Raw genomic sequence first — 14,625 nt, 5'->3', positions numbered from 1 at the left:
TGAATGTGGTTGTATTTCTGCCCGTATATGTGGATATACTGGTAGGATAAATTCCTACAAGTGAAACTGCTGTAGCAAATGTCTCTGTTGATAGATTTTTAAAATACTATTGTCAAACTGTCTCCCTGAAAGGTTATAACATTTAAATTTTCATGAATAGCATCAATTATTTTCAAACTTCTTAGAATAAAAACAGGTATTTGGCAGGAAGGAGGAGGACAACTCACTCTAGCTGTGCTTCCTTGCAGGTCGGCCTTGAGTAGGTCTCTCTCCAGTTTGAGGGTCTCTTCCAGTCCCCTTAGGTTATCTCTTTCTTTCATTACAGATTTCATTTCTTCAAGGTTTTCATGAAGCTTCTGAGCCAAGTTTAAGTTCTCCATTTCTATTTTATTCATAGTTAAACTCTGGCACTTAAATTCGTTCTTCAGTTGCTCAATGTCACACATTTTTTTCTTGGTCTCACTAATTTCTTCTTTTAACTTAAAAAGTCTCTGTTCATTTGCTTTCAGTTCTTGGACCTTAAGATAATCATGTTAGGATTAATTGGAAATTTTTTAGGGAAGGATTAAGAATAGTTTCTAAACTGATTAAGACAATAGTTATCCCATTTTACTCATTAATGTGCTGTATAATTTCATACAGGATTTAGTGTCTTTTGTGATATAATATACATGACTACATATAATCTTACATGTATACAGCTCAGCTATACTCAACATATGCAGACAGCTATATAACTAAAACTCAGATCAAAATATAGAACACTTACTTTACCTGTGTGCTCTTCCTAGAACAAATCACTATTTTGACCTTTTTCATCCCAGATCAGTTTGTCTGCTTTTTAAAAAATTTTATTTGTTGTCTTTTAAATATTTTATATTGGAGTAAAACTGATTAACAATGTTCTGACAGTTTCAGGTAGACAGCAAAGGGACTCAGCCACACATAAACATGTATCCATGCTCCCCGAAACTCCCCTCCCGTCCAGGCTGCCACATAACACTGAGCAGAGTTCCCTGTGCTATACAATAAGAACTTGTTGGTTATCCATTTAAAATACAGCAGTGTATACCTGTGGCGGATTCATGTTGATGTATGGCAAAACCAATACAATATTGTAAAGTAATTAACCTCCAATTAAAATAAATAAAAATAAAATAAAATAAAATAAAATATAGCAGTGTGCACAAGTCCATCCCAAACTCCCTAACTATCCTTTCCCCTCACTCTTACCCTGTGGCAAACATAAGCTCGTTTGCCTACTTTTAAACTTACGCATCACAATGTAAATATCGATTCTCCTGTTGATAGGCATATGGGTTGCTTTCAGTTCTTCGCAATTATGATTGCAGCTACTGTGAGCACTCCTATATGTCTTTATGTGGAAGAATGCATCTTTTTCCTTAGGTACATACCCAAGGAGAGAAAATTCTGGGCCACAAGCAGGTATATGGGTCAGGGTTAGTAGAAACTACCAAGCTGCTTTCTAATGTGGCTGAAGTGTTTTATATCCCTCAAGGATTTTAGGTATTACTTTTTATTCTAGGAATATATCGGGTATTCGAACATATAAGCCCCATGACCCCCTCAATACCTTTTCTTGTAATTTAGCATCTGAATTTTCTAAATCCATTTGCATATTTGATATTTCTTCTGCCTTCTCAGAGACAATCCCTCTGAGTTTATCAATAATTTCCTGGTGCTCCTTCAGATGCAAGTGAGCTATTCTTAGTTCTTCTTGTTTTTCCAGATCCTTAATAGGAAAAAAAAAAACACAAAAAACAACATAGCTTAGTGTTAACTACTTTCTTTTTAATGAAAGCGATATTTTCTTAGTAAAAATGATAAATTTCTTATTTCTTCCTCCACATCTTTGAGATTGTTAGAGAACTGTAGGTTTTCCCTTCCCCTGGCCTCACCTCCCCACAGTGTACTCACATTTTTCAGAGGCGAGCATGCTATACATGTGCTCTTCTACAACCTGCTTTTCCCCCTAAGGTTTACTTTGGGCTTTCATATTAGAACATTCAAATCTATTTCGTTTTTTAGGGGTTGCATATATACTGTATGCGCACACTCAGTCGCTCAGCCGTGTCCAACTCTTTGCGATCCCATGGACTGTAGCCCAGCAGGTCTTCTGTCTATGGGATTTCCCAGGCAAGAATACTGGACTGGGTTGCCATTTCCTCCTCCAGGGGATCTTCCCAACTCAGGCATTGAACCTGTATCTCCAGCATCTCCTGCATTGGCAGGTGGATTCTTTTCCCACTGTGCTACCTGGACATGTGCTCAGTCGTGGCCCACTCTCTGTACCCATGGACTGTAGCCCACCAGGCTCCTCTGTCCATGGGATTTTTCAAGCAAGAATACTGGAGTGGGTTGCCATTTCCTTCTCCACCCCTGGGACATATTGCATATATTTATTCGGTTTCCTTGTGATGCACATTTAGGTTATTTCCTATCTTTTTTAAAATCACAAATTGCTGTAACGAACAACTTTATGGTATGTATGCTTATATGTTTGTGTTATGAATACACACACACGCACACATATTTGCTTTTTCTTTATCTTAACAATTGAGCAAATGTACATGTAGGGTAAAGCCCATAAAGAAAATGCTGGTTACAGAATTTAAAATTTTCAAAAATAATACCAAATTACCTGCCTAAAAGGTGGTATCCTGTTAACTCTCACCAAAAGTACCACTCATTTCAAAGAAGGGTTCACTGATATAAGGAAAACATCATATTAAATTGCTGGCAAGAGGAATGAGTGTAACTTACTTTAGCTTTTGTTTCTCTGAGGCTTTCCCTGAGTTGATCTCGCTCCATTTTGAGGGTTCCCTCCATTCTTCTTAGGTCATCTCTTTCCTCAGTAACAGATTTTATTTCTTCAACATTTTCATGGAGTTTCTGAGTCAGCCTTAACTTCTCTGTTTCTATGCTTTCCAGGATTGAATTCTGAGTCTCTAATTGCTTCTTCAATTGCTCTGTTTGATACATATTTTCCCTGAGATCATTTTTCACCTTAAGAAGTTGATGTTCTTTCTCCTGAAGTTCTTGGACCTTGAGATAATCAAACAGTAAGTTAGGATATAGATAGATACAGAGAGAAAGTTAAAAAATAGTTTCTAAATTAAATAGGAAAATCTCTACTTATCTTCAATATTTGACAACTCATACCCTGTTTTATAACACAAAAGACCTGATTCAAACTCTCACTTAGATATTATAAGAAATACCTGTGCTTTTAAGGCCGTATTTGTGTTTTCTAAATTCATTTGGATATTTGATATTTCATCTGTTTTCCCTGAAACAATTCCTCTGAGTTTATCGATAGTTTCTTTGTGCTCTTTCAGATTCATCTGGGCAATTCTTAGTTCCTCTTGTCTTTCCAGGTCCTTTATTATTAGAGAAAGAAAAATAATACATTCAGAATAATACAATTCAACAATATGTAGGAAAGGCATAGGGTAAGAAGTAAAAATTTCCCCTTCCTCCTTGGGCCTCTCAGTTCTCATCCTCTGAAAGTAACTTCTGGATGTCAGTATATTCTAAATACTCCTTTTTCCCATCGGAAACTTTTTAATCAGCTCTATCTCATTTTTTACCTATGTGCTGGTATTCCATGGTCTGAATGTGCTATATTTTTGTTCAACCAGTCTAATGGACAGTGAGGATTTTCCTATTGGTGAGGGGGGTTGCTTAATTTTGTTATTGCAACTTGCTGCAATGAATATCTGTCTATAAACATCTTTGCACAAGTATGCTAATGTGTGCAGATAAACAGCAATAACTGGATTTTGGGGGTTACTGCAAACAACAGTCTGTATAGTCAAAGCTATGTTTTTTCCAGTAGTCATGTATGGATATGAGAATTGGACCATAAAGAAGGCTGAATGCAGAAGAATTAATGCTTTTGAACTGTGGTGTTGGAGAAAACTCTTGAGAGTCCCTCAGACAGCAAGGAGATCAAGACTAGTCAATCCTAAAGGAAATCAACCCTGAATATTCACTGAAAGGACTGATGCTGAAGCTGAAGCTCCAATACTTTGGCCATGTGATTTGAAGAGCCAACTCACTGGAAAAGACCCCGATGCTGGGCAAGATAGAAGGCAGGAGAAGGGAATGATAGAGGATGAGATGGTAAGATGGCATTATCAACTCAATGGACATGAGTTTGAACAAGCTCCAGGAGACGGTGAAAGACAGGGAAGCCTGGCATGTTGCAGTCCACGGGGTCGCAAGGAGTCAGACTGAACAACCACCACCACCACATATCCATCCCTCCAGTTTTCCCCAACGGTTGGACCATTTTTACATCTCCACCAACTCTATCAATCACAGTTCTTTTAGGACACGATTTCACATTTACAAGTTGGGTGAAAGATGGTAACTCACTCTACTCATTGTTTCCCTTAGGTTTTCCTTGAGCTGGTCTATCTCTACTTTGAGAGTCTCCTCCATATTCCTAAGGTCATCTCTTTCTTTTGTAACAGATCTTATTTCTGCAATATTTTCATTGAGTCTCTGAGTTAACTTGATGTTCTCCCATTCTGTATTTTCTAGAGTTGACTTTTGGGCCTCAAGTTGCTTCTTCAAGTTTTCCATTTCACATATTTTTTCCCAAGTCTCACTGACATCTTTCATCTCAAGAAGTTGATGTTCTTCTTCCTGAAGTTCTTGAATCTGTGAAAATTATAAAGCAAGTTAGGACATAGGCAGAAAATATTAGGAAAAACAACTGTTTCTAAAATTATGCCAATCATCTTCATATTTTAGTTTAACGTATGTATTATTTTCTTCCTTAAGGGATATGAAGAACACAATAATAGGATGTCATTTTCTAAACAATATGAGACCTACATTTGCCTGTCAGTATCTGAATTCTCTAAACCTCTCTGGATATTTGTTCCCTGATCTGTCTTCTCTGAACTATTCCATGCATTAATGGTTTCCTGGTACTCCTTCAGAAGGATATAAGTAGCTTTTAGTTCTGCTTTGATTTTCTGTTCCTTTATGATTCGAGGAAAATTAATCTAACTTAATAGTGAACATCATCATTATCACCTTAACACTACTTTTATAACCAAAAAACATCAAAAGAGGGAAACCTACATCAGCTACAATTTCTTTAGTGTTTTCTTTGAGTTGGTCTGTTTCCTTTTGAAGGGCCTCCTGTACCCTTTCCAGTTCATCTTCTTCCTTAATTATGGTTTTTAATTCTTCTTGACTTCCTTGAAGTTTTTCAGTCAACTTGAGCCTCTCACTTTCTTTTCTTTGTAGTGATGAGTCTTTGGCTTTGAGGTGTTCCTTTAACTGTTCCAGTTCACTCATTTTTTCCTGAGTCTCACTGATTTCTTTGACAGTAATAAACTGTTTCTCATAAAGCTCTTGAGTCTAAAAAAGAAAAAGCCAAAAATATACTTGCACACAAACACACATAAAAATGTGCTTATATATGTATATGTATATATATTTTTTTTAAGGAAAAAAATTTAGGATGCTTTCTAAAACAATTTAGTAAGTAAACAGTAGTCTTTGTAATCTAGTTAGCTACCTCCCTTAAATTTGCTTCCCCTGTTCCTTTACTCCCATTTTACCTTTTTCTGTAATTTATCATTTGTGGTTTCTAATTCCTGTTGAATATGTGATATTTCAGTTTCTCTCTTTGATAGATCCACTCTCAGTTTACCGATAATTTCCTCTTGTTCTTTTAGGTGACAGTGAGCAACTTTAAGTTTCTCTTCAGTTTCTAGTTGCTTTATTATTAAAGGAAATTGCAAGAAAATTTGAAAACATTATAATCATTACATGGTGACGAATTCCTTTTCCCCAAAGGTTTAGTTTTTACCAACATATTTGCTTACAGAATATTAACACACACACACATGAAAATGAATGACACATACTTTAGCTGTCATTTCTCTTAAGTTTTCTTGGAGTTGGCTCTTTTCAGATTGAAGAAATTCCTGTAGCCTCTGAAGGTCAGCTCTCTCCTTAGCTACAGCTTTCACTTCATCATGACTTTCTTGAAGTCTTTCAGACAATTCGAGCTTTTCCATTTCTAGCTTTAGTAGTGCTGCATCTTTGAATGGCTCCTTCAATTGCTCAATCTCATTCATTAATTTCTTAGTCTCACTGTCCTTTTCTTTCATATCGAAGGACTGTTCTTGTTTGTCTTGAGATGTTTGGATCTAAAGAGAATCATAAAATGATACAGTTGATACCCAGAGATACTTTACTTCATTTTTGGGGAAAAGAAACAAGGATGCTTTCTAAAACAATTAAATCAGGGATTTAATGGCTCATTTCCAGAACAATATTTCCTCTCACCCACTCTTCCATCATTCAGATATTTAACACATTTATTGAATATTCACTGTGTTGTCAGTATCCTATAATATTAGAAGTTGGAGATGAAATGGTAAATGAGACTTTACATGATCGGCCTTTTTGAGACTTACACATTTTAGAAGGAAAAATACATATTATATCAAATCTTAACCAAACAGAGGTGGTGGGTTATTTCAGGGTACCAGTGGTAAACCTAATCTATTCTGAGTGATTAGGAAGGGCTTCCTGGGGGATGGAAAGCTTCAGTTGAGATCTAAAGGCTGAGAGCAGTTGTTAGGCAAAGAGGAGTATGGAAATACTACAGGAAGGAAGACCAGACCATCTGAAAGCTGTGAGACGTGGAAGAGCAATAGACTATAGAGTTGCCTGAGCACAATGAACAGGAGGAAGAGTAGATGAAACAGGGGTAGAAACCAGCAAGGTCTGGGATCCAGGATCATGTGAAATACAGACACTAGTCTGTATTTCAAGAGCAATAATAAGCTATTAAAAAGTTTTAAGGAGAAACATCACCTTGGCACAGAATGGGGAATGAATTACAGAAGTATGAAATGAATGGAGAGACCAGTTAGGAGGCTATTGCAGGAAAGCCAGAGAGAAATAATCCTGGCTTGGATTAGGGTATTGGTAAAGTGTACTTTGGATGTAAACTGGAGAAGAAAATTATGACAGAATATGGAGAAGAGTGGGAGGATTTCACACATAGGCACATGCCTTAAAATCGACAAGGTTTTGATTCTTGGATTATAGAGGGAGTGGGGAGGAAGGGATAGTAGTAGGGTTGATTCTCAGATTTCTGACTGGATCGGTGAGGGAAATGGTAATGCCTATGGGATGCTGGAGAAATAAGTTTAAACACAGAAAGAAAACAGTGTTTTTGACTTTATCCTTTCCTGTAATTTAACACTGCTTTTTCTAAATCATTTTCAATACTTAAGAAAACAAGTCTCTTCCCTGAAACATTTTCCTTCATTATCCATAGTTTCTTAGTATTTATGAGCAGTTTTTAGTTGTTCTATTTCCAATCACTTCGTAATTAAGAGACACTTAAAGAAAACTGGTAGGAATATTATAACTATGAATGCTCTCTTTCTCACTTATAAAATATAAAACACTTATTAAATGGGAGGAAAGGATGAGACATACTTTAGCCAAAGTTTCTCTCATCTCTTCAGTTGGTCACATTCAATCTAAAGTGCTTCTATCGTCATTTTAATATTCTGTTTCCTTAGTGAGAGATTTTATTTCCTTGTGACTTTCTTGAAGTTTTGCAGCCATCCTGAGACTTTCCATTTCTATTCTTGCTAGTGTTGTTGAATCTTTGGTTTGGATTGTTCTTTCAACAGCTCTGGTTCATCCATTGCTTCCTGAGTAGCAGTGATTTCTTTCACATTAGGAAGTAGCTCCCGTTCCTCATGAAGCACTGGGATCTTGTGATATTCATATAATACTAAGGGTACTATCTAGACATTGTTGTCATAATTTTTAAAGGGAAAAGACGAGGATATTCTCCATAGCAACGGAAGTGATTTTAAACCTTCATGGCCTACCATGGACCACAATCTCCTATTTACTCACTTTCCCTTGATTCCTACTCAAACTATTCATGACTGCTAGTCATATTCTGTCATAATTTTCTTTCTTCTCCAGTTTATACCCAAAGTACACTTTACCAATAAATTATTAATCCAATCAGCTGCATGCTTAATTTCTATCAGTTCAGTTCAGTTGCTCAGTCACGTCCAACTCTTTGCAACCCCATGGACTGTAGCATGCCAGGCCTCCCTGTCCATCACCAACTCCTGGAGCTTGCCCAAACTCATGTCCATGAGTTGGTGATGCCATCCAACCATCTCATCCTCTGTCGTTCCCTTCTCTTCCTGCCTTCAATCTTTCCCAGCATGAGGGTCTTTTCAAATGAGTCACTTCTTTGCATCAGGTGGCCAAAGTATTGGAGTTTCAGCTTCAGCATCAGTCCTCTCAAAGAATATTCAGGACTGATTTCCTTTAGGATGGACTGGTTAGATCTCCTTGCAGTCCAAGGGACTCTTAAGAGTCTTCTCCAACACCACAGTTTAAAAGCATCAATTCTTCAGTGCTCAGCTTTCTTTATAGTTCAACTCTCATACCCATAAATGGCTACTGGAAAAACCATAGCTTTGACTAGATGGACCTTTGTTGGCAATGTAATGTCTCAGCTTTTTATTATGCTGTCTAGGTTGGTCATAGCTTTTCTTCCAAGCAGTAAGAGTCTTTTAATTTCATGGCTGCAGTCACCATCTGCAGTGATTCTGGATTCATTTCTATACTAGTTCTGATTCATTGCTATACTAGTTCCATTTCACTGATTCATTTCTATATTAGTTCTCAAATACAACAGGAGAAAATTCAGAGCTGAGCAGATTATATCCCAATAAATGAATGGCCCCATTCTCAGATTAATTTTAATGCTACTTAACAAATTTTTTATGTGTAAAGATTGATTTCCTCTTTCCATGATCACTAATGTTACTGTCATATTTCTGCATTTATCAAATTGGAATTGAGAATGTTTTTTATATGCTCATATTGGGGAAAAAGAGCAATGTCTTATTCATATCCACAGTCTCAATACTGAGCACACAACAGGCTTTTAACATAGGTTGGTCTAGTGTATGTTTCATTCTCTCCATAGCATTTGTTATTATCGTAAATTATCCTATTCATTTGATTGCTTATTTGTTGATAATCTCTTTCCACTACAAAATAAGTTCTATGACTGCAGAGGATCTGTCCACCTTGTTCCCACTTTATTTCTATAATCCAGGACTGTACCCGATACATTAAAAACTCAACAAATATTACTCAATAAATGAATTAATTATAACCCATTCACTACCTATCTTTCCTTCAAAGGAGAAAGAAAAGGGAAAGAAAAAGAAAGGATGGAAAGAAGGAAGGACAAACCTTTTCTTGCAGTTCAGTTCCGGATTTTTCTAAGTTCTTCTGAATATTTACTATCTGAGCTGTCTTCTCAGAAATGGTTCTTCTGAGTTCTTCAATAGTCTCTTGGTGTTCCTGTAGATGCAGGTGGGCCATCTGTAGTTCTTCTTTTCTTTCTAGACCCTTTATTAGGAAGTGAAATTTAAAGAATAATTGTAAGAACATCATCCACCACTGCCTCCCCCTTTCCAATCGACTCAGTCTTTAAAGAAACATTTAATAGATGAAAGAAAAAGCCGTGACTTACTGTAGCTTCAATCTCTCTTATGTGTTCTTTAAGCTTATTTCTCTCTACTTCAGATGACTCCTGTAATTTCTTTAGATCATTTCTTTCTTTGGTTATGAATTTCATTTCCTCACAATTTTCATGAAGTTTCTGAGCTAACTCTATCTTCTCAATTTTTATACGTTCCAATGTTAATTCTTGGTTCTTTAGTTCATTCTTTAAGTTTTCCATTTCATTCATCTTTTTCTGCATCTCGCTCATCTCTTCTTGTGCACTAAGCAGTTGCTGCTGTTTTTCTTGCAGTTGTTGGCTCTTAAGAAATACAGTTTTTATAATTACTATTTTGTCTATACTCTCTTAAAATTCTTATGTAAAATCTACTTTGCAAACTGAAATAATCATGATCACAGCCTTGCCGACTACTCCAAAATAAGCAGACAAGGGGCATTAAAAGTAAAATAGCCTTCTAGGTACAATGTCTAGTGGGTCAAATAGCATCCCACACCAAATTCAAGTCTACCCAGACCCCAAGTACCTGATCTTCTTTGAAAACAGGGTTTCTGTGGATGTGATCAGTTAAGGACTGAGAAGGAATCCTCCTAGATTAAGGTTGGCCCTAAATCCTAAATCTTGTCCTTATAAGAGACAAGAGGACACACAGAGAAGATGGAGGCAGAGACTGGAGAGATGTAGCTATAAGCCAAGAAACACCAGCATCAGCTGGGAGTCAAGGACAGGAAGAGAAATTAAAGGATTCTTCCCTAGAGCCTTCGGAGGGAGCCTGGTCCCGCCAACACTGTGATTGTGAACTTCTAAGATGCAGAACTGTGAAAGAATAAATTCTTGTTGTTTTAAGCCATCAAGTTTATGGTAATTTGATACAAAAGCCCTAGGAAACTAATATAGTGCCACTAGGTTAATCAAGGAAGAATGTGAAAATGAGAAAAACTAAAAAACAAAAGAGATTAATTAAATATGCAGACATCACTGTGCCAAATAACTATAATGCCACGTCTCTTAAGAACTTGAATAATTTACTTCCATTTCTAGTGAGGGCCATATGAAGTGGCCCAAACAAACAAAGAAGCATTAACTTTTACATAAGCTCAATGATTTCCCTCCTTTAGGAGGAATATGAAATAGAAATTAGGTTTTAACATATTCAATTAGGTTATAGTAAAAGGGATGAGAATTAAGAGAATCCATATTAGGAAAAAATATACAGAAGCACAATGGAAATCACTATACATTATCTGTAATGAATGTGATACTGCTTCTAGAATATACAGAAAGATCTCAGTGGGTACATTTTAGAATTACTCGGGGAATATAATTATTACGAGAGTCTTAGACTTTTCTACAAATTTTACAATAGCATCTTATTGACAATATCTAAGTGATAATACAGTCATCCCTTGTTACCCACGGAAGAGTAGTTCCAGGACCTCTGCAGTTATCAAAATCCATGAACGCTCAAGTCCCTTTTATAAAATGATAACTATTTGTATATAACCTAAACACATCCTCTCATATACTTTAACTCATCTCTAGATTACATATGGTACTGAATACAATATAAATGCTATGTAAATAGTTGCCCAAGTGTGGCAATTCTGGGTTTCAGTTTTTGGAACTTTCTGTATTTTTCCTCTGAATATTTCTGATCTGTGGCTAGTTGAATCCATGGATGCAGAACCTGCAGATACAGAGGGCTGACTGTAGAGATAAATCTCACATTTCAGAGCATGACTAATGCATCCCTACAAGGGCAGAATCTTTGTTTTGTTGACCAATGTATCTCAAGAGCCCAGAAGAGTGCCTGGCTACAGCAGTGCTCAATAAGCACTTGATGAATGAATATATCAAATGACTTGTTTAGAAAAATGAAGGCCTTCCCCCATCTAAAGACTCCAGAATAATATAATCGTCACAAAGGATGTTGGTTAACATCTCAGTAGGAGTTGAAACTGTCCAAAATATTGTCCATTAAGATCTGTTCATCTGAGAGGTTATTTCAATTTAGGTTTGCTGGAAAGTACAAATTTTAGTCAGGAAAAATGACCAGGAAGATAACTTTAAAAAGTCACCTTTTCCTTTAGCTTTTCTTGAACTTCTGATAGTTTTTCACAGGTCCTAGAAAGCTCTTCTTCTTTCTTAATGGTATGGTTCTTTTCTTGTGCAACAATATCCTGTTGTTTTTTAAGTTCGTTTCCAAGAAATCTTAATTCTTCCTGGTTTTCAATGGTCTAGAATTTTTTTTAAAAAGTTGAGATCAAAATAGTACTAACTTACATTTAAGAAATCAGGTAAAAAGCAGAATTTACTTTAGCCAAAAAATGAAGAGATCATGACAAAGTATATTGGAAAAGATTAATATAAAAAGTGAGTCTTTAATCATATAAATGCCAAGAATCTGATTTTTTAAGTACTGTTTCTTCATTGCTCACCTTACAATCCTATCATGAGAATTAGAACTGGGTTTAGTATTTTATCATGAGAGATTTGCTCATTTTCTACCCCTAAGCCAAAAGACACTTTTAAGCTTTTGTTGACAACAGATAATATGAGACACTTATCTATATATCTATATATGGTTATGGTCTTTTCATATGCTGGAATGGCTTTGATTTTACACATTGCTTAATAGCAAGCTCAAAATGGCAGCACTGCTTAGTAGCATGAGGTGGACTAATTCAAGTTATTAAGCTTAAACAGAAACATTCTTAAGTATTCTTAAGAATACTTAACATTCTTAAGTCACAAAAGCATCTCAAGCCAGAGACTGATAAATGAATATGACTTTTGTCTGTATTGTTACTTACAGTCAATAATTCTAACCAAAAGACAATCCCAAGAAACACAGAAAACCACACAGAAGGTCAGGTGCTACTCTGATCTATAGCAAACTTCTCAAAGTATTAATTTCATTCTAGGTACATTATATTGTCTCTAAATTTAGAAAAAAATACTAAAGTAGGTTTGCAAATATTGGCAAACATTAACAATAAACAATTAAAAATGAAGTAAAAAAACTGCAACAGCATATATAAAAGAGAAACATTTAGGAACAAATTTAAGAAAATACGGAAAAGATCTGTAGACTGAAAAGTATTACATATCACAGACACAGCAAATAATTTATAAAAAGATAAACAATGGCCAATAAGCAATCTCATGCTAGTAAGCATGAAAAGATGCCCAATATCTTTATAGTCATTAGGGAAAGGCCATGAAAACTATGAGGCACACGCCCAACAGAATGGTTACCATTAAACACAACAATACTGTGAAGTGGTGGTGAGGATGTGGGGTCACCAGAATTCTTTTAATTTGCTGACAGAAATATAAAATGGCACAACTACTTTGGAAGTCAATCTAGTAAATTTTCAGCAAGTTAAATATATATCTCCCTATGATCCAGCTATTCCATTTAGATATTTATCCTAGAGACATAAACAAAAAATCTCCATAAAAATATTTGTTTATGAATGTTTACAGCATCGTTATTCAAAATAGCCAAATAGTGAAGAGAATCTAAATTTCCACCAGCAGGAGAAAGTCTAAACAAATTGTAGCCTTTCCAACAATGGAATGCTACCCAGCAATAAGCAGGAGACTAGAAAGAAGACATGGGGTTCCCAGGTGGCGTTAGTGATAAAGAACCTGCCTGCTAATGCAGGAGACATAAGAAACAAGGGTTCAATCCCTGGGTCGGGAAGATTCCCTGGAGGAGGGCAGGGGAACTCACTCCAGGATTCACGCCTGGAGAATCCCACAGACAGAGGAGCCTGGTAGGCTATGGCCCATAGGTTGCAAAGAGCTGGACACGACTGGAGCAACTTGGCACGCACACCCAGAAAGAAGACACAAAAGAGTGTGTGCCGTGTGATTCTATTTGTATGAATTTCTACAAGAGACAATGTGATTAAGGTAAAAACCATCAAGATAGTGACTACATGGGGCAGAGGTTAAGATTGGGATTGAGTAGAAAAGGGGTCAAGGGAACATTCTAGGGTGATGTTCCATGTCCTGATGAAAACTGAAAGTCTTAGTAGAGATATTTGTCGAAAGTCATCAGACTGTATACTTGCATCTGTTACATTTATCACATGGCATGTAAGATATACCTCAATAAAACTGTAAAAGTCTAAAATACACAAGGACGAAAACGTACTGCAAAGTACAGTGCTTAATCCTACCATTTCAATGTTTTCTCTTAGGTCAGTCTTCAGTTGTTCCTTTTCTGCTGTAATACTCTCTAACATTTGTTGCAGTTCATTTTTCTCCTGTATCAAAGAAAATATCTTTCTCTGTTGCTCAGTTAGCTCATTATCCTCAGCATCTGTGATCACAGCTTGGGTTTTTGTGGTTTCCAAATTTTGGCTTTTATCTATGCCAACCATCTAAAATATAAATACAGTGAAGAGTTTCTTAGTTAACAATACTTTTAATAATAATAATAAAAACAGCCAACACATATTACTTATATATCAGGTAATATTTTCATATATTGACATACTTAATCTTCACTATAACTTTATGAGGTAGGTACTATTATTATCTCCATTTGACAGATGAGGAGGTAATCCCAGAGAGGATAGGTCACTTGCCCAAGGTCACTCAGAGATGAATAACCAGGTTTTGAACCCAATGCTCTGGCTCCAGTGTGTGCTTTTGTGCCTGATCACTAATAAGAACTACCTCAACAGCTGACAGAATGTGGTCCACTGGAGAAGGGAATGGCAAACCACTTCAGTATTCTTGCCTTGAGAACCCCATGAACAGTATGAAAAGGCAAAATGATAGGATACTGAAAGAGGAACTCCCCAGGTCAGTAGGTGCCCAAAATGCTACTGGAGATCAGTGGAAAAATAACTCCAGAAAGAATGAAGGGATGCAGTCAAAGCAAAAACAATACCCAGCTGTAGATGTGACTGGTGATAGAAGCAAGGTCTGATGCTGTAAAGAGCAATATTGCATAGGAACCTGGAATGTTAGGTCCATGAATCAAGGCAAATTGGAAGTGGTCAAACAGGAGATGGCAAGAGTGAACGTCGACA

At 36.3% G+C, this 14,625-nt stretch overlaps 1 protein-coding gene across 5 annotated transcripts in view; it reads right to left on the bottom strand.

Annotated features, from left to right (window-relative positions):
• The window catches only part of CENPE (centromere protein E, 312kDa), an 81,698-nt gene that overhangs the window by 24,725 nt on the left and 42,348 nt on the right, over positions 1-14,625 (bottom strand). For 4 of the 5 annotated variants that reach the window (XM_010848267.1, XM_010848262.1, XM_010848263.1 and 1 more), the window contains 12 exons: positions 13,765-13,968; positions 11,653-11,811; positions 9,587-9,877; positions 9,304-9,462; positions 5,913-6,197; positions 5,604-5,762; positions 5,119-5,400; positions 4,402-4,689; positions 3,243-3,401; positions 2,785-3,066; positions 1,595-1,753; positions 228-518 (listed from right to left, as the gene is read on the bottom strand). In XM_010848267.1, coding sequence (XP_010846569.1) covers positions 228-518; positions 1,595-1,753; positions 2,785-3,066; positions 3,243-3,401; positions 4,402-4,689; positions 5,119-5,400; positions 5,604-5,762; positions 5,913-6,197; positions 9,304-9,462; positions 9,587-9,877; positions 11,653-11,811; positions 13,765-13,968 — 2,718 coding nt within the window. The remainder of the gene's footprint in view (positions 1-227; positions 519-1,594; positions 1,754-2,784; positions 3,067-3,242; positions 3,402-4,401; positions 4,690-5,118; positions 5,401-5,603; positions 5,763-5,912; positions 6,198-9,303; positions 9,463-9,586; positions 9,878-11,652; positions 11,812-13,764; positions 13,969-14,625) is intronic. The other variant, XM_010848265.1, reaches the window with a different exon arrangement.

The sequence above is a fragment of the Bison bison genome, unplaced genomic scaffold, assembly GCF_000754665.1.
Source record: "Bison bison bison isolate TAMUID 2011002044 unplaced genomic scaffold, Bison_UMD1.0 scf7180017864263, whole genome shotgun sequence".
NCBI classification, from domain to species: domain Eukaryota; kingdom Metazoa; phylum Chordata; class Mammalia; order Artiodactyla; family Bovidae; genus Bison; species Bison bison.
Note: the sequence above shows the minus strand (reverse complement) of the source record. Positions and strands in the feature narration are given on the sequence as shown.